The following is an 18,132-nucleotide window of genomic DNA, read 5'->3' on the forward strand; positions in this document are numbered from 1 at the left end:
TCTGCGACGGGCGGTGTGACAGCCACGCGACAAAACACACTTAGCCAAAGGGTACGAAGCTTAATTCGAGATTTATCGTTTGTTTAAAAAAAGTGTGAAAAGAATGAAAGGCTTAAAGTCGATGCAGTCATCGATTTAAGGGCCACCTCGTTGGGTTTACTGGAGACTTGTCTTCCGCTTTCTCGGCTGACTGGATAAGGGGAGTGAGGGAAGGCTACTAACCATGTAGACGCGAGAGAAGAAGAATGAGTGGTCAATTCTTTCCCACAGACGACCACAAGGTCCAACAAGAAAATGAGTTGGAGGCGCTTGCATCTATTTTTGAGAAAGATTTCCAGGATCTCCGCCAAAAGGATCCGTGGACGGTAATTGCGACGCACCACTGTTAACACCGACGAACACATCCCTCAAATCAGTTTTGTATGTTCAGTATATCCTTAACCACGCTCCCCCCCACTCTCTTAGGTGGAAAGACCTCCCGAGGTGCACCTCTGTTTGCGCCCCAAAGGCTTGAACTACGGCCAGGAATGTTATGTGACTGTGGAGCTTCAGGTCAAATGTCCACCAAACTACCCAGACGTGTGAGTTCTGATCTTAGATGAATATTTACATCAAAGTGTATCACAATTGTAGTTCCTTCAACACCCGCTTCATCTCTGCTCTTTGACAATAACTCAAGCACGTCCCCGAAATACCACAATTCAGTTGTTTGCAAAATCAGAAAACGAGTACATTATTCCTTAATATTTGACAATCATTTGTGACAGCTTTAATATGTAACAAGATTGTCTGACAGTCATAACGGCCCTCTGAAGAAGTACATAACTATAACTTGACATTGTGACTGCAGAAGTAAGGAGATCCTCAAATTCAATACATGTAAGGTTAGGCGTCACAATATCAAAGAAGTGTTGTTTCTTTGAAGGAAAGGGGCCCATAAATGGTTAAGAGTTTGAACAACACTAAACCAACAGGATCAAAAAATGTAATGTATTAATACATCCAAAAATTAATAAATGGAGACGTTTGAACCATTGTGAGAAAAATAAATCCAGGAACTTGAAGCAGTTACTTATTTTCAGTCAATTTCAAGAAACACGGGACAAAAATTTAAAATCAAACATTGAACAGCCTCGTAGAATTGTGTTTTTTTTGGTATTGTTATTATTAGTTTTTTTTTTTTGATGGGCTGATATCTGAAGTGCAATAATTTATCATTTGCCATCTTCCACTGTGATTGTATAGCCCCCCGCATCTGGAGCTGTTGAATGTCAAAGGACTTTCAAATGATAATCTCCAGACCCTCCAGAGTGAACTCACCAAAATGGCAGCGTCACGATGCGGAGAGGTGAGACTAAAAACAAACGTGTGCGAAACTCGCATATCTTTTCTGACACTTACAAGCTTGCCACATAGGTGATGATTTACGAGCTGGCAGACCACATCCAGGGATTCCTAAGCGAGCACAACAAACCTTCCCCGCGCTCCTTCCATGATGAGATGCTGAAGAATCATCGCAGACAACAGGAAAAACGAGACCTGGAGGAGCAGCAGAGAAGAGACCAGCGGCGTAAGCAGGAAGAGGAAATGGTTAGTCGAATCGATATTTTTCAAAAAATAGCCTTTTTTGTTTTTATGGATGATCAGTTCAATACTAGGCCTTAGTATTTTTATCGACAGTAATCCCTTGGTATTTTGTGGCATCGCTGATTTTTTTTCGAAAAAAAAGGCCACAAATGACAGTGAAAGTCACTATAGTACAGTACAGTAAAACAACCGTGGGTCACAGACAGCAGCATAGAGCATTCATTAGATTTACTGTTGTTATTTTTCAATTTATTCATCCATTTTGAGGCTTTACTGTGCTGTAAACGCACAAAACCGTACATTAGTTTAGTAGCCAAAAACATTGATTTCATTTGGCCACACCTGACAATGAGTCGAGGATTAATGTAAACAAAATTTTAATCACTTTGCTTCCTGTACATTAGTCGTCTTGACTTTGTTTACATTCATGTGAGGCCGCGCTGTCAACTCTGGGTTTTCTTTTTTCATTTGTTTTCGTGCTGACTCGGCCAAAGCTGATTGGCCGAGAGACGAGACTACTGGACAGCATTCAACTTACCTGAATGCTTATCCCTCCTCCTGTTCTTGCGTCGTGTTAGTTGCGGTTACGTACTGAACGTATTCTCTTATTTTAATTCGTACTTAATACGCACCCCCAAGAAAGACGAGTAGTATACTTGTAAATATTATAGTGTTATAAATATATTATATTAATATTTATATATATTATATAAATATTATAGTATTATAGAATATATTATAATATATTCTTAGATTATATTGCATTAGAGTTTTGTAATGTACTACAAACATTTACTGTGCTTCTTTATGCATGTTCTATACTGTGTTCCACTAAATTTGGCCTTATAAATATTTTTTTGCATTCATACACATGTGAATTTACCAATACATGTAAGGGTTTGATACATCACGTTTTTTTTTGGTCTATCACGAGTGGTCCCGATCCACATTAACCGTGATAAACGAGGGATTACTGTATTAATATTTTTTAATGACAATTATTCATGATATTAAGGCATACATGTTAAGTTTCTGAAATCATAAATCATACGCAAATCATACTTTTCATACTCGCGACTCTGGTGCGTGTTAATATAATGTGAGCGTTATGAAAGTGTACATTTGAAGTAAATAGAAAACAAATGCTTTCATTGTTTATTTATTCATTCAATTAGTATAAAAATCTATTTTGTTTGTAAAAATTTTTTGATTCACCTTACAAATGAACTGTCTGTATTGTGTCAATAGTTGCTTTATAAAGTGACTATTGTGAGTATTGTGGTCAAAATCCGGAGTCTCCCGACCAAATATGAGACTTAATATGTATGTTAGAGTAACATATTTTTTTTAATTCTACATGTTTTAAGCAACAACATACAGATACACATTGTTTTGGTCAAAACAAAACTTTAAATTCCTTGATTTATATTTTAAAATATACAGTATAAATACAGTAAAGACATAAGAATTGAAAATCTGCTGGCCCCAAAACACAAAAGTACGTGGGGGGGGGGGGTCCACTGTGTTGCAGAAGTTCTGACAGATATTAATCTCATAGGAAAAAGAAATAATGGCTGAAATCCAGAGACGAGAGGAAGAAAAGCGTGAGGAAAAAAGGAGGAAGGAGATTGCCAAACAGGTGCAAAAACTTCAACTATTCACATTTTCAGCATCAAATTGAACTCCTTTGTCTGAAACGGTTGATACATGGCTAACCTTAACAGGAGCGACTTGGAAACATGGAACAACCAATCTCCCCTACCACCTTGTCAAAGAGCCCTTCCAGTGAATGTGGAAGTCCTCCTGACATCACAGACCCCAAGAAAATAGTACCAAACCGTCGACGAAATAACTCAAGTACACGTCACAGGTACTACATAGTTATTTATAAGAGTGCTTTGATCCTCTACCTTTCATGTAGAACTGCTTGCTTCACAAAGAGGGTACAGCAAGTGCCTAAGAATGAATGACTCTCTGTGTCTGTGTTGTCATATTATTTGTTATTTAGTTTTTTGTTGTTGTTGTTTGTTTTTTACTTCAAGATGGCGCCGCGAGAGTGACTTCCTTTCCAGCAGCTCCTGTATTTTGTTTTTCTACTTCTTTCTTTCCTTTTCTCTTCCTTTCACTATGCTGCTGTGTTACTTTCGGGTAGAGTGAATGCTGCCGCTGCTCACCTGCACAAAAAGGAAAAAAAAACGTTATTTTCCTGTGACTGTAAAGTGTCCTTGAGAGTTTTGAAAGGCGCGTATTATTATTATTATTATTATTATTATTATTATTATTATTATTATTATTATTATTATTATTATTATTATTATTATTATTGTTGTTGTTATTTGTTGTTATTATTATTATTATTATTATTATTATTATTATTATTGTTGTTATTGTTTTTATTATTATTATTATTATTATTATTATTTAGAATAACAAAAAACATTGGAGTTATATTCTGTATTCATCTGCCAGACGAGAAACAACCAGTGAGGACAACTCACACACGCAAGAGCGTCTTCATTTCAACAGCAGCACCTTTGGGGAACTCGATGTCCACAGAGGGAGACATTTAGGTGAGTACAGCACCCATGCGATTACATTTCCCAATGCTCGCCTGTTTATTAATTGTTGCACGTTCATGTCGCAGGAGTGAGCGAGAGGTTCGCCCGCAACGTTTATAATGGCTTTGAGGTGAACTCGGGTGACTTTGTGGTTATCTACGAGTGGTCACTGCGCTGGAACAAGAAAATGGGCAAGTTCTTTACCAGCCTGGAGAAAGGAAAGATTGAGAACTGCAAAAAGCAGGCAAGTACAGTTGGATATTATCATTATAGTGGTTACATGTTGGGGGAGGCTATAAAAAAATCTCCATTAATTAATAAACAAATAGATTAATTAATATGTTGATCTGCAACCTGTTTGACTGATAGATTAGATGTAGTTGTATGAAGCAGTTTAAAATATTCAACTGGTATTGCTCGCTTGAAATTTGTACAATACAATGCATACATATTGGTTTATAAAGCGCTTTAACGACAGCTGAAGCTGTAATAAAGCGCTTCACATGGACAACTGTTGATTTTTGGGACTGACTCACTATTAACTCATTCACTGCCAGACGATGTAAAAAAGTGTGTCCACTCCAGTGCCAGGGTTTTTACTCATTTTCACTCAAATTTCAGGACCCACAGAATATTGAGTTTTAGGACGACATAAATATTCAATACAGCGTTAGAATTCCATAGACTCCCTTCCTTCATCAGAAGAAAAAAATAGTTAATTCCTAAGTTATCTGAGCTTGAAATAGGGCAACTGTACAAAATATAATACAATACATACATATTTGTTTATATAGCACTTTAACAACAACTGAAGCTGTAACAAGGCGCTAACATGGACAAAAGGCAAATGCTGCCCCCTCGTGGAAGGGAAAAACATTGACAGAGGTCTGACCAGCGCATGATCGGCAAGAAAAATCAAACACTTTTCAATTCCCGATAATGGTAGTGAGTGAATGAAAGGTTTTAATTATTTGGCAAATATCAGTCGCAATGAAATATTGTATTTGACAACAGTTCTTGACTAAGCTTGACGCTGAACCCCCTTCAGATCCACGCGGCAGAAAATGAATTCAACTCCCTCCTGCGACTTGAGCACCCAAACCTGGTGCACTACAAGGCGCTGAACTCCAGCGAGAAGGAAGACTGCCTTGTCGTGGACGTACTGGTTGAGCACGTGGCCGGCATCAACTTGAACCAAAGCCTCCTCAATCACTCCCCAGTCCCTTTGGACAAACTCTGCCATTACACAGCCCAACTTCTGGCAGCACTCGACTACCTGCACTCAAACTCGGTGGTCCACAAACAATTAGGGGCCTCTAGTGTGCTTTTGGACTCTGAAGGCAATGTCCGATTGACCGATTACAGTTTATCCAAGAGATTCTTCGATATCTGCAAAGAAGATGTTTTTGATCAGGCGCACGTGCGTTTTTCTGACGACACCGCGATGCCATCCAAGACGGGGAAAAAAGGGGACGTGTGGAACTTGGGGCTGATGCTGCTGGCTCTGAGTCAAGGCGTTGAGGTGAAGGATTATCCCGTGAAGGTGCCTTTAAACCTACCTGCTGACTTCAGGGATTTTCTCCAAAAGTACGTATGGATGTACTACAAGAAATCATTTGCCGTCTTTTCCGGTGTATAAGGCGCACCCTTAAGCCTAGATTTTCTTCACCTTATATGCAGGTGCACCTTATATGTGAAGTAATATTGAGCCAAAACAGGTCTCGCAACTGACTCCATTTCCCCCGTAGAAGTACAGTGAGACCTCAACTTACGAACTTAATTGGTTCCCAGACAGAGTGTGTAAGGCGAAAAGTGTGTATCTCAAAAAAATATTTCCCATAGGAAACCATTAAAATGGGAATAATCCGTTCCCGGGTTTCCATAAAATATACTTTTCAACTAAATAAGCCTAAAACACTACACACAACATACCTTATTCTATGTATAATAAATGTGCTATTGTATTGTAATGAAAGAAATACACTGCATTGTATCATAAAGTCACTTTATTTACATTTGTGATGGTCGTTTATGGCTTGATGGAATGGCGTTGGAGGTCAAAGACAATTGCTGTTTGGAAAGAGAGGCGCATTACATGAGGACTGTAATTAAAGAAATAAACTGTGCTGTAAAATAAAGTTTTATTTACCTTTTTGATAGTCGTTGATGGCTTATGGAAGGAGAGTCACCTTCCATATGGACTGTTGGTAAATTAACCTCCTGTGCCGTTCTGTCGTTTGCTTCCACCGAAGATCACTCCGCCAGCCGTGGTGGGTGTATATTATGAAAATAATGCTCATTATAAGGTTTAATTTTCATAAATTTGACGTTTGTAAGACGAAAAGTTTGTAAGATAAGTGTTTGTAAGTTGAGGTCTCACTGTACTGCGTAACCCCAGCCTCTACTGTAGCGCCTTATAATGTGGTGTGCCTTATATTTGGAAAATTTTATATATTTATATATTATATTTTGAAAACTTCTTTCATTCATTGAAGTTGCACCGCATAGGCCTTATACATGTATATGGAAAAAAGTTTGAAAATACACCGTTCATTGGGGGTTCGTTCGCCTTATACCCTGGTGCGCCTTATGCACAAAAAATACTGTACACTGCAAATACAGACACTCCCCTACTTACAAACATTCGAGTTATGAACAACGGCACATACGAACATTTTTGTAGTAATATACGGTTTGTTGTATTCTCTCCAGTTGTACATGTACATATCTTTATAGAGCTTATATTTTATGAAATGTTTTTTTTCAGTACAAACCAATATAGGTTACGTATAAAAGCTTTTAAAATACTTATATAACCCTTAAACATATTTATATAAGCCTTAAATATGCATTCTATACAAAATATAGCACTGAAGCAACTTACGAACACATTCAACTTAGGAACGACTGTCCATAATGTATCTCGTTTGTAAGTTGGGGAGCGTCTGTACTGTTATATATTAGCAATACATAACTGCCCTCCACTATTTCGAATATTGATGATAAAATTCTCCCTCATCCTTATGCGATTTATTGCAGAAAGTCTGTTTATGGGGCGTTAAGCGTAGATGTTAGGTTTTTATGATTCAGTCAACGCTACAAGAATCGAGATGGTTGCAACCCATTGCCGCAAGTAAAAACCGGTACAAAATTTGCCGTCATAGGTGCGTCTGCCTGAACGATGTCGATCGATGGACAACTCAACAACTCTTGGATCACAACTTCATAAAACCGCCATCACCTCGAAAACAGCTTCAGTTCCCGGATAGCAGCCCAGAAGGTGACAATATGAATATTATATAATGTATATACAGTAAAGTCTCGTTATATCGATATCGGATATATCGATAGTCCCGGTTATATCGATACTATTTCTATGCACGCACTGAGAAAATTACATGCAAACAGGGTCGGATATATCGATAGTCCCGGTTATATCGATATTTTTTCGGACTCCCTTGAATATCGATATAACGAGACTTTACTGTAATATTATGTAAGGGCTACACTTAGAGGAAAACAAAAGATCATAATAGCATAATTATTGTGCATATTTTGTAGTAAATTCATGTGAAATTTATTATTTATTAAGTTTTAAATCTGAAACAAATCACATTTTTTTGTTTTTTTTTTTTATTTTTTTATTTATTTTTTTTTCACAGAACTTGCTGTGGATTTAGCATCATCGGTGATCCCGCGTAATCACATCCTCAATGCTCCATTCACTCCTGGAATTCAGAGACAGTTTTCTCGCTACTCCAATGAGTTTGAGGAACTCCAACACTTGGGAAAAGGGGCCTTCGGTGCTGTGATTAAGGTTTTCTCCTTTAATCCATCTGAAGCTGATGTCACTTGCATGGATTGGATTGGATTGCATTAGCCTTTATTAGTATTTACATTTCACAGCAGCATGTATATAAGTGATGAAAGTAAGAGGAAAATAAAGTAGAAAAAGAAAATACAGAGCTGCTGTAAAGGCAGCCACTCACGGCGCCAACCTGAAGTAAAAAACAACAAAAAAAAAAATAAATAACTAAGAATGGTACACAACACAAACGACACAGGACAGTCATTCAAGCGTAAGCACTTTCTGCATCCTCTTAGTTTTATGAAGCAGTTGTAGATAAAAGAGGAGACGATCAAAGCGTCCTTTTCGCCAGTGGGTCAGCGATGTCATGGTGAAATGTGCATGTCTGCTACAAGCTAAATGTTGAAAGCTAACACAAAGCTGTAGCATCCATTGACAAAAAAGAGAATGTCTCATATCTTCCGTCCCACGTAAATCCGTTTCAATTCCAAGCGGCGACAGTTCCACATACGCATCGTATATTTGTGCTCCTGACAAGGCACAACCGCTCAGCAATCTTCTCCTTGATGTATGCAATGGCCCAAAATGCTGATAAACAAATCCGTATTTGTTCCACACAACGCACAATAACACAAAGTCACAAATGAAAAAACAACACAATAACAACTGCCGACTCGGGCGCCGTCTTAGACTTGTTTTGATTAATGATAATAATAATCATAATAATAATACATTTCATTTATAAGTGCCTTTCAAAACTCTCAAGGTCACTTTAGAGTCACAGGATGAGTTTTTCTGTGGGTGAGCAGTGGCAGCCACACGCGCCACTCCTCTGTGTTCACTCAACCTGCAAGTAACAAAGTAAAACAAACATAATATATGATAATAATAATAATATGATGATGATGATGATTATTATTATTATTATTCCAGACTACTGGGAAGTTCGAAAAATCCAATCTGGACTGACAAAGAAGGGACAACAATGGGCCCCAATCAAAAGTAACCATAATGTGTTAATTCCCATTGAATTTGTAAACAAATCTTGGAATAAGCATTTATTGCTATATTTTTTTTATATACATCAATAGTTTTACCTCTCCCACCTGTTGAGGATGCGTTGATCCTCTCCTGTTTCATCATGTCACAAATAGGGTACAGCAAGTGCTGAAGAATGATGGACGATTGTATGAGTGCGTCATTTTTATCCTCCTTCTCTCATTTAGGTTCAAAACAATCTTGATGGTTGCTACTATGCTGTGAAGCGCATCCAAGTCAACCCTGCCAGCAAGCAATTCAGACGCATTAAAGGGGAAGTAACGCTGCTGTCGCGTCTCAACCATGAGAACATTGTACGCTACTACAACGCGTGGATTGAGAGGAGCGAAATGCCTGTGGCGGAGATGCCGAGCAACACTGATAGCTCAGAGCCTCCGAGCACCCCCGACAGACCTCCTCCGGTCCGTAAAGCTCACCCCCGACTCAACGAACTGGGCCTTGCTGACAACGTGGAAGACATCGCTCCAGATCCGGCCTTGTCCAGCTCAGTGGAATGGTCCACGTCGATTGAGAGGTCTTCTAGTGCTAAGTGTGTTCGGCACCAGTCAAGTGATGAGGAGGAGGACGACGACGATGATGAGGATGATGATGTGTTCGGAGCTTCTTTTTTGTGAGTGATTTTTTTTTTAACTCATTCACTTCCATCCCCGAATTTATTCAGGAATTGAAAATATGATGTGGAGCGCCATTCCCAAAGTTGTTCGGGTTTTGTTTTTTTTTCTTGTGGGGGGTGCCGATAAAGCACTGGTCCGACCTCAATGTTTTTTTTCCTTCCACGAGGGGGCAGCATTTGCCTTTCGTACAGCTGCCCCCATTTCAAGGTCAGATAACTCCAGAAAAAAAGAATTAATTACTAAGTTATATGGGTCTGGAGTTATCTGAGCTTGAAATGGGGGCGGCTGTACAAAAAGGAAATGCTGCCCCCTCGTGGAAGGGAAAAACATTTCCGAATTGGTTCAGGTTTTGTTTTTTCTTGTGGGAGAAGTGCCAATAAAGTGCTGGTCAGACCTCAGGCAATGTTTTTTTCCCTTCCACGAGGGGCGGCATTTGCCTTTTGTACAGCCGCCCCAATTTCAAGCTCAGATAACTCCAGACCCATATAACTTAGGAATTAACTCTTTTTTTCTGATGAAAGTAGAGAGTCTAAGGTTTCTTACGCTGCGCTGAATGTTTATGTCGTCCTAAAACTCAATATTCTTTGGGTCCTGGAATTTGAGTGAAACTGACAATACCCTAGCACTGGAGTGGACACATTTTTTGCACACGTCTGGCAGTGAATGAGTTCAACTACTTTTTTCTGCCGTTTAGGCCATCCGATGACTCCATCGGTGATGTCATCTTTGACAACGGCGACGACAGCACAGATGAGATGTCGCAGGTTTGATTGTTTCTTGCTATCGCTTTGTCATTTTGTCGTTATCGTGTCAATAACACATACTCTGCAGGGAGAGCCAAGCAAAGGACGGGTGAATGAAATGCCGGGAAGTGCAGACTCTGATCGACCCTTTGTCACAGTGCATCACTTGTACATACAAGTACGTGTTCACTTACTGTGCCGTGTTTACCACTAGATGTCTCTCCATGACTTCTCAACCATTTGCCAATGTTCCCTTTCAGATGGAATACTGTGAAAAAAGCACTTTGCGTGACACAATCGACCAAGGTCTACATAAGGACCAGAATCGTCTCTGGAGGCTCTTCCGGGAAATCCTAGATGGACTTTCTTACATCCACCAACAGGTTTTTAACCGTCTGCTTTCAAATTGTCACCAGCAGACACATTTTTACTGTATTTTATTCACGCTTCGCTTTCCTTTGCCACATTTATCCTCCACTTTTTAAGGGAATGATTCACAGGGACCTCAAGCCTGTCAATATCTTCCTTGACTCCCAAGATCATGTGAAAATTGGTGACTTTGGCTTGGCTACGGACCATCCGGCCACTCTGGTAATTGTTAATCTATAATGTGCATTTTACACATCTTAACTACATCTACACCTACCATTAATTTAATTAGCTATACGGAAGTTCAGCCGTTCCAATTTTTATTTGTTTTAGTCTAAGTAAGTTATAAAGTCAAATTCAGCTGCTTAAACAGTGATAGGTTGTTTGATGAAAAGGTTTCTTCAGATGTCATCTGTACTTCTTTGAAGGTGTCGGACGTTTCGCTCCTCATCCGAAAAGCTTCGTCAGAGAACTAAAGTTGTGCTGGTAGCCACATATATATATATATATATATATATATATATATATACAGTAAAGTCTCGTTATATCGATATCGGATATATCGATAGTCCTGGTTATATCGATATTTTTTCGGACTCCTTTGAATATCGATACAACGAGACTTTATATATATATATATATATATATATATATATATATATATATATATATATATATCAAAACCCTGAAGTGGCTAATCTCAACAAGTCCTATCAGTGGCTAGAGAGGGTTGGCCTAAAGGACAGCACAGAGGCACTCATCCTGGCTGCTCAAGAGCAGGCCATGAACACCCGAGCCATAGAGGCAGGGATATACCACACCAGGCAAGACCCAAGGTGTAGGTTGTGCAAAGAGGCACCTGAGACAATCCAACACATAACTGCAGGGTGCAAGATGCTAGCAGGGAAAGCCCACATGGAGCGCCATAACCAGGTGGCTGGCATAGTCTACCGAAACATCTGTGCGAAATATGGATTTGAAACCCCAAGGTCAAAATGGGAAACACCTCCCAAGGTAGTAGAGAAAATCGCAGTGCTGGGATACTGCGCAGAACCCTCAAGCTTCATGGCCTCTGGTAGAGGACCCGAGCTAAAATGAGGGACAGACACCACCCATGGGGGGGGGGGGGGTGAGACGAGGAATTAATATTATATTATATCCCTAATGGACAGAGGTGGCGGTGCCAGACCGCTGCTTCGATAGGTCCCTGCTCTTAGGTTGGGTGGAGCAGTGAACTACTCCCTAAAGCTAATCTGATTACTTCTTTTATCTGTCTGATTATGTTCTATGAAGGGCTCTGTTTGCACCATTCGTTCTAGTATTACCTCATCAGCATGACTAAGGCTACGTGGTACTGTTGTAAGCACGATCCAAATTAAACCTCAAACCACCGTGGCGATTTAGTGAAGGGTTTTGCTGTACAGCGTAAGAAACCTTAAACTTCTTTCATCAAAAAAAATCATATGCTTCTGGAGTTATATGAGCTTGAAATGAGGGCGGCTGTCCATAATACAATGCAAAACATACATATTGGTTTATATAGTGTTTTAACAGCTAAAGCTGGAACAAAGCGCTAACATGAAAAAAGGGAAATGCTGCCTCCTTGTGGAAGGGAAAAAACGTGGCAAGCGCTTTATCGCCACCTAAAAAAGGAAAAACAAAACCCGAACGAATTCGTGAATGGCACTCTAGGTCATATTTTCAATTCCCGAATAAATGTGAATGGCAATGTGTGTGAATGGCAGTGAATGAGTTAAACAAATGCCATCTCTCCCAGGATGCAGGTACATTTGAAGTGGAAGAGAGTGGCTCTGCAGCACTGCAAAAATTGGACCCAACAGGTGCTAATACACTGAAAATGACCTAGCCCCTCTCCCTTCCATTTTTAGAATGATATGTCATATATTTTCTTGTGCACTCCAATAAACTGTAGGAAATTTGACGGGTATGGTCGGTACAGCCCTCTACGTTAGTCCAGAAGTTCAAAGAAATACCAAAGCGAGCTACAATCAAGTAAGATTTTCCATTTCTGACATTGTCATCGTTGCAAAACAAGTATTTTTTTTTTTATCAATCAAATTTTGTAAAAACCTGTCTTGTTTTGTTTGTAATTCGTAGTAGTGCGTACATTGTATATGTCTCATTTTCCGTTTGCAGAAGGTTGATTTGTTCAGCCTCGGTATCATCCTCTTCGAGATGTCTTATCGGCCGATGATGACTGGGGCTGAGCGCATTTCTGTCCTGAGCCAGCTCCGTGTGGTATGTGCATAACTGAGATTCATTCAAAAAAAGACATTTGGCTTATGTTACTCACCTCACCTTCATCTCTTTTTTCTTTCTGAAGGAGGCTATTAATTTCCCCGACGACTACAATAGATATGAGCAGGGAACACAGGTAATGAATATTTTGACACACCATTAGGAATATGCACCATCATCAACCCAGATCGATGAGTTACATTTGTATCTTTACTTTCAGAGAAAAGTGATCGAATGGCTTCTGAATCATGACCCTGCGTTACGACCAACTGCCCAGGAACTGCTCAAGAGTGAACTGCTGCCGCCCCCCCAGATGGAGGAGTCGGAGCTGCATGAAGTGTTGCAACACACCATGGCCAATATCAATTGCAAAGCTTACCGCAGCATGGTGGCCCAGTTGTTCGCTCAGATCAATTCGCCTGTCATGGATTTCACCTACGATATCGACCTTCACAAGGTATGAGGTTGGATTAGATTGGATTGGATTAGCCTTTATTAGTCTCGCAGTGGAGAAATTTGCATTTCGCAGTAGCAAAGTGATGAAAGTACGAGAAAAGGAAAGGAAGAAGTAGAAGAAAAAAAATACAGGACCTGCTCTCTCGTGGTGCCATTTTGACGTCAAAACAACAACAAAATAACAAATAATGTAACACAACACTTTCTGCACCCTCTTTGTTGTATGAAGCAGTTCTAGATGAAACAAGGGAGGATCAAAATGTCCTTTTCACCAGTGGATCGGGGATTTTATGGCGAATGAGCACATCTGCTGCAAGCTAAATGTCGAAAGCAAACACGAAGCTGTAGCATCCATTGACATCTCCTGTCCCACGTAAATCCACTTCAATTCCAAGTTGCAGACTGTCCAACATCGACATCAACACCGACCTTTCCGCTGAACACAGCAGGGCTGTGAAAATGCTGCCCACTACAGACGCAAAAAAGCACAATCACCCCAGAGCTGTCCAGTGATAACAGTCAAATAGCACCAACATTCCTCCCAAATCAAACACAGTGCTGGCATTTTTGTGCTGCCGAAAAGGCGCAACCACTCAGCAGTCTCCTCATTAATTAATGTTATGGCCAAAAATGCTATAAAACTATCTGTAATGTTCCACATGAGGCACAACAACCCAAAGTAATAAAAGAAAACACAAAAACAACAAAAAAAAGCAAGGCCTGCTCTACTCGGGCGCCATCTTGGAATTCTTACTTGATTTACACGGAGCACATTTTCCAATATTGCATGAACGTCCAAACTAAATTGGACTGTACTGATTTGGCTTCATCAAGTTGGATTCTCTTATTTCACCATTTCCCTTCTCTGCCTTGAGATGTCACTGTGGCCTCATGAGGAACTGCGGCAAACACTCTCATCACGCGGCCTGCAAAGGCATGTATGTTCATGCCTGGGATTTTTAACAGAGGCTATTTGTTTTGTCCCCCTCCAGGGCTGCTTCAGCTTCAGCAGTGCCAAATTACAGCAATATGTGTACGAGACCATCACCAGGATTTTCAAGAAGCATAGTGAGTGTGGAAAGTCCTGCTCTCACAATTTGGGCATGCGGGGAGCTGACATGTAAACCTCTGAGATTCAAGCATCTGCTCTACTGAGAGTTACATGAACAATAAATGCTATGTTTTGAAAAGCAAGACTCCACTCAGGTAGCCTGCATTGTTCTGCGTTTTTACAAATAACTGATTACCTCCGGCAGCTCATTTTCTATCTCTTCACGCTTCTTTCAAGGTGAGGGTTATGTTATGTTAGGTGTACGCCTGCAGCTCAGTGTGATATTTGTCATCAGGTGCAGTACGCCTGCAGACACCACTGCTGCTTCCCAAACACAGAAAGCTCTGCGAAGGCAGCGAGCCGGCCTGCTTCATGGATCACAGCGGCATGCTGGTGACACTCCCCTACAACCTTCGTGTGAGTATCGTCCACTTGACACGACACAACCGTATGCTACCAGATGTGCATATCCACACTAGAAAGAGAATTCTGTTTATTCAAGCGAAACTACCGTGAAGAAACCATGTGGTCCAAGAGGTTGATTGATGGCTTCATGATATGCATTAACGTAATTCATGACATGAATGCATTGAACAACTCGCCTCTTCTTTTGATTCTAGATGGCGTTTGCCAGATATGTCGCCCGAAACAACATCACCCATCTAAAGAGGTAACAATTTAACCCAGAATGTACTAACTATGTAAATCACAGAGTTTTGTCAATCAGGAGTTTGAAGCATCCTCGCTATAAGAATAGCAAAAAATGACAAGGGATAATTGCAGTGTCTGAAACTCATAACAAAATGTTACCGGACACCACGGCAGACAACTCTGAAGAGTTGCCTCCCGGCCATAAAGTTGCCTGCTGCATTTTTCACAACTTGAAACACAATAAGACAACTAATCGCAAAAAAAAACATTGTTGTAAAGTATTAAGGATTTTTTAAGAAGGATGTACCTACCACAAATGCTCCCTTGCTTAATTTATCGTAAATATTCCTTGCTGATGATTTTGCTCCAGTTAGTCGTTTGTCTATACACTAACTTCCCAAATGCTATGTTTGCGTTGCGTCGTCTGCTACAAGCCACGTAAACTTCTATTTCCACAATGTTTTTGATTTAATTTCTAAGCACCTTTCAAAACTCTCAAGGACACTTTACAGCACAGGTGTCCAAGTCAAGGCCAGCGGGCCAAATCCGGCCCGCCACATCATTTTTTTCGGCCCGCGAAAGCAAATCAAACTTGTTAAATTCCATGATGATTGCTAAAATCTGAGCCAAAATTTCATATTTTTGGATGTCAACCACAATAAAAGTCATTATTCTTGACTTCAGATTTGAAAACGAGTTATTCATTAATTTGCTGTGTGCTCTATATGTAATATTTGAAGGGATTTAAACATTCTAATGGGTTCCCCAAATTCATAACGGCCCTCGAGAGGAAACCATAACTACAATGTGGCCCGCGGCAAAAAATGACTTTGACACCCCTGCTTTACAGTCACGGGATAATGTACGTTTATGTTTTGTAGCGTCATCAATCTTGTTAGCTTCTTTTGAATCTTCCTTCTGGGGCTGAGGTTCTGTGCATCTAGTTTGGAAAATGATATGCAAATGCACGACCATATAACGCTCTGGAAGCACAAAGCAGGCCATGCCGAGTACGCAAATTGCCAAACGAACCAAAATTCCAAAATTTCCAAACCGATTGAAGATTTCGAAATCGGAATAATTTATTCAGATTTCGAAATCTTCGTTCAAACGTTATTAAATAAAGCAAATGTTTGATTTGAAAAGAAAATCTTTCGTTTTGTTTGTTTTTGTTTTTTTTTCTTGAAGAAGTTGTCGGCCACCCGGGCGGAAATGTTTTGTAAGTTGTACGTCCGACACAAAAGTTGCATGCCCCGGGCGTCCGGGCAGACGTTATTTCAGACATTGATAATTGTTTGATATCTTAACTCAGTGCAAAAAAACTATTACTGGCACGTTTATACCTCCAGCATGTAGATAAGATTACTACTATGATGGTTATATTGCTCCTATAATCTTTACAAATATTTTTTAGCGCAATTAAATAAAAATTTAAATTATGACTTGTTCCATTTAATTTATTGCTATGTCATCCCAGAAAAAAACATGACTAAACTTTTTTTTGTAATATAATTGTTGTCATGAAAAACCTGCTGTGCTTGAAGGAAAAGAAAAACGAGCGCAGATACGAAATGAGTCCAAATGATCCCTTTTAAAAGTTAGCTAGCATTTCTGATTAAGGTGAGATGAAGTGGCTCGAATGGACGGACGGATGGATGGATTATAACATAACAGCAGGTGAATAATGTATAAACATTTGTGTTGTTTTCTAAGGTACAGCATTGATCGCGTCTTCCGGCCCAGGAAGTTGGATCGAGCTCACCCAAGGGAGCTTCTCGAGTGTGCTTTTGACATCATCACACCAGTCACCAACAGCCTGCTTCCGGATGCCGAGTCCATTTACACAATCTCTGAAATAGTTCAGGAATTCCCTGCACTTCAGGTTCTTCCTTTTATATCATAAATAACTTCAATGCTCCGCTGTCCCGCCAACAAAACATTTTGTTGACGGGCTCACCATGTCCTCGTTGTTTCCGGCCAATGCCGTCATCTCAACTCGCGTTGTTTGTTTTCTTTCTCCCCTGAACGTCCCACTCGCATACCTAACATACCAAGCCGTTGAGGAAGTCTGACGGATTTACACCGTGTTTATTTTATACACCCTAAATCAGTTTGGCACAGCTCACTTCACTTCCTCCCCTCCCTCACTCTGCAAAATCCATTTCCTGTCCACACTTCCCAGTGCTGCCAGTTTGGACTGGCATGTCTCTTGAACCCAAACAACCCAAAATTCCATGTCATGGATTGCATTAGATTAGATTAGATGAGCCTTTATTTGTCTCACAGTGGCGAAATTGACATTTTACAGCAGCAACAACTAAATATAGGAGTTCCTGTAAAGGCAGCCACTCTCGCGGCGCCATCTTGAAGTCAAAAACAAACAAAAAAACAAAATTACAAATGATATGACACAACACAGAAGACACAGTCATTCAATCTTAAACACTTTCTAAACCCTCTTTGTTGCAGTTTGTGCTATTTAATTACCATGTTTTCTGCACTACAAGGCACACCTAAAAGAAATTATTTTTTTTAAAGCTGACCATGCGCCTCATAATCCGGGTGCGCCTTATGTATGGTAAATATTTTAAAATATGGTATTAATTGAAGGTGAAAATACGGCAATTTTTTGTACATTTCACAGCAGCAAAGTTATGAAATAATAATAATACATTACATTTTAAGCGCCTTTCAAAGCTCTCAAGGGCACTTTACAGTCACAGGCAGGTACTATAATACATAAAATACAATCGCAAATAGAATACAATAAATAAAATACAATTATAATTAGAAACAAGACAGGTAATGAAGAGGAAAGGAAAGAAAGATGTAGAAAAACAAAATACAGGAGCTGTTGGAAAGGCAGCCACGCTCGCGGCGCCATCTTGTTTTCGATCAAATAATCACTCTTTCCTACTGCTAAACCGATACTACCGCTCTTCCTCTCCGCTCATGGGAAATTATTTTGCTATAAATA

At 39.9% G+C, this 18,132-nt stretch overlaps 1 protein-coding gene across 1 annotated transcript in view; it reads left to right on the forward strand.

The window, feature by feature from the left end:
* Window positions 1-18,132, forward strand: part of eif2ak4 (eukaryotic translation initiation factor 2 alpha kinase 4) — a 31,197-nt gene continuing 13,065 nt past the window's right edge. Inside the window, exons 1-25 of the mRNA XM_089004793.1 lie at window positions 1-365; window positions 466-581; window positions 1,246-1,348; window positions 1,417-1,590; window positions 3,146-3,226; window positions 3,312-3,457; window positions 4,057-4,157; window positions 4,232-4,389; window positions 5,194-5,732; window positions 7,310-7,425; window positions 7,808-7,962; window positions 9,180-9,622; window positions 10,321-10,390; window positions 10,458-10,547; window positions 10,630-10,752; window positions 10,856-10,960; window positions 12,516-12,579; window positions 12,672-12,751; window positions 12,896-12,997; window positions 13,083-13,133; window positions 13,218-13,454; window positions 14,446-14,521; window positions 14,800-14,921; window positions 15,125-15,174; window positions 16,869-17,037. Of these exons, the coding sequence (XP_088860919.1) occupies window positions 246-365; window positions 466-581; window positions 1,246-1,348; window positions 1,417-1,590; window positions 3,146-3,226; window positions 3,312-3,457; window positions 4,057-4,157; window positions 4,232-4,389; window positions 5,194-5,732; window positions 7,310-7,425; window positions 7,808-7,962; window positions 9,180-9,622; window positions 10,321-10,390; window positions 10,458-10,547; window positions 10,630-10,752; window positions 10,856-10,960; window positions 12,516-12,579; window positions 12,672-12,751; window positions 12,896-12,997; window positions 13,083-13,133; window positions 13,218-13,454; window positions 14,446-14,521; window positions 14,800-14,921; window positions 15,125-15,174; window positions 16,869-17,037 (3,591 nt within the window). The 5' untranslated portion in view covers window positions 1-245. The remainder of the gene's footprint in view (window positions 366-465; window positions 582-1,245; window positions 1,349-1,416; window positions 1,591-3,145; window positions 3,227-3,311; window positions 3,458-4,056; window positions 4,158-4,231; window positions 4,390-5,193; window positions 5,733-7,309; window positions 7,426-7,807; window positions 7,963-9,179; window positions 9,623-10,320; window positions 10,391-10,457; window positions 10,548-10,629; window positions 10,753-10,855; window positions 10,961-12,515; window positions 12,580-12,671; window positions 12,752-12,895; window positions 12,998-13,082; window positions 13,134-13,217; window positions 13,455-14,445; window positions 14,522-14,799; window positions 14,922-15,124; window positions 15,175-16,868; window positions 17,038-18,132) is intronic.

This window comes from Hippocampus bargibanti, linkage group LG09 (assembly GCF_051943395.1).
Source record: "Hippocampus bargibanti isolate YZ-2025 linkage group LG09, ASM5194339v1, whole genome shotgun sequence".
Classification (NCBI taxonomy): Eukaryota; Metazoa; Chordata; class Actinopteri; order Syngnathiformes; family Syngnathidae; genus Hippocampus; species Hippocampus bargibanti.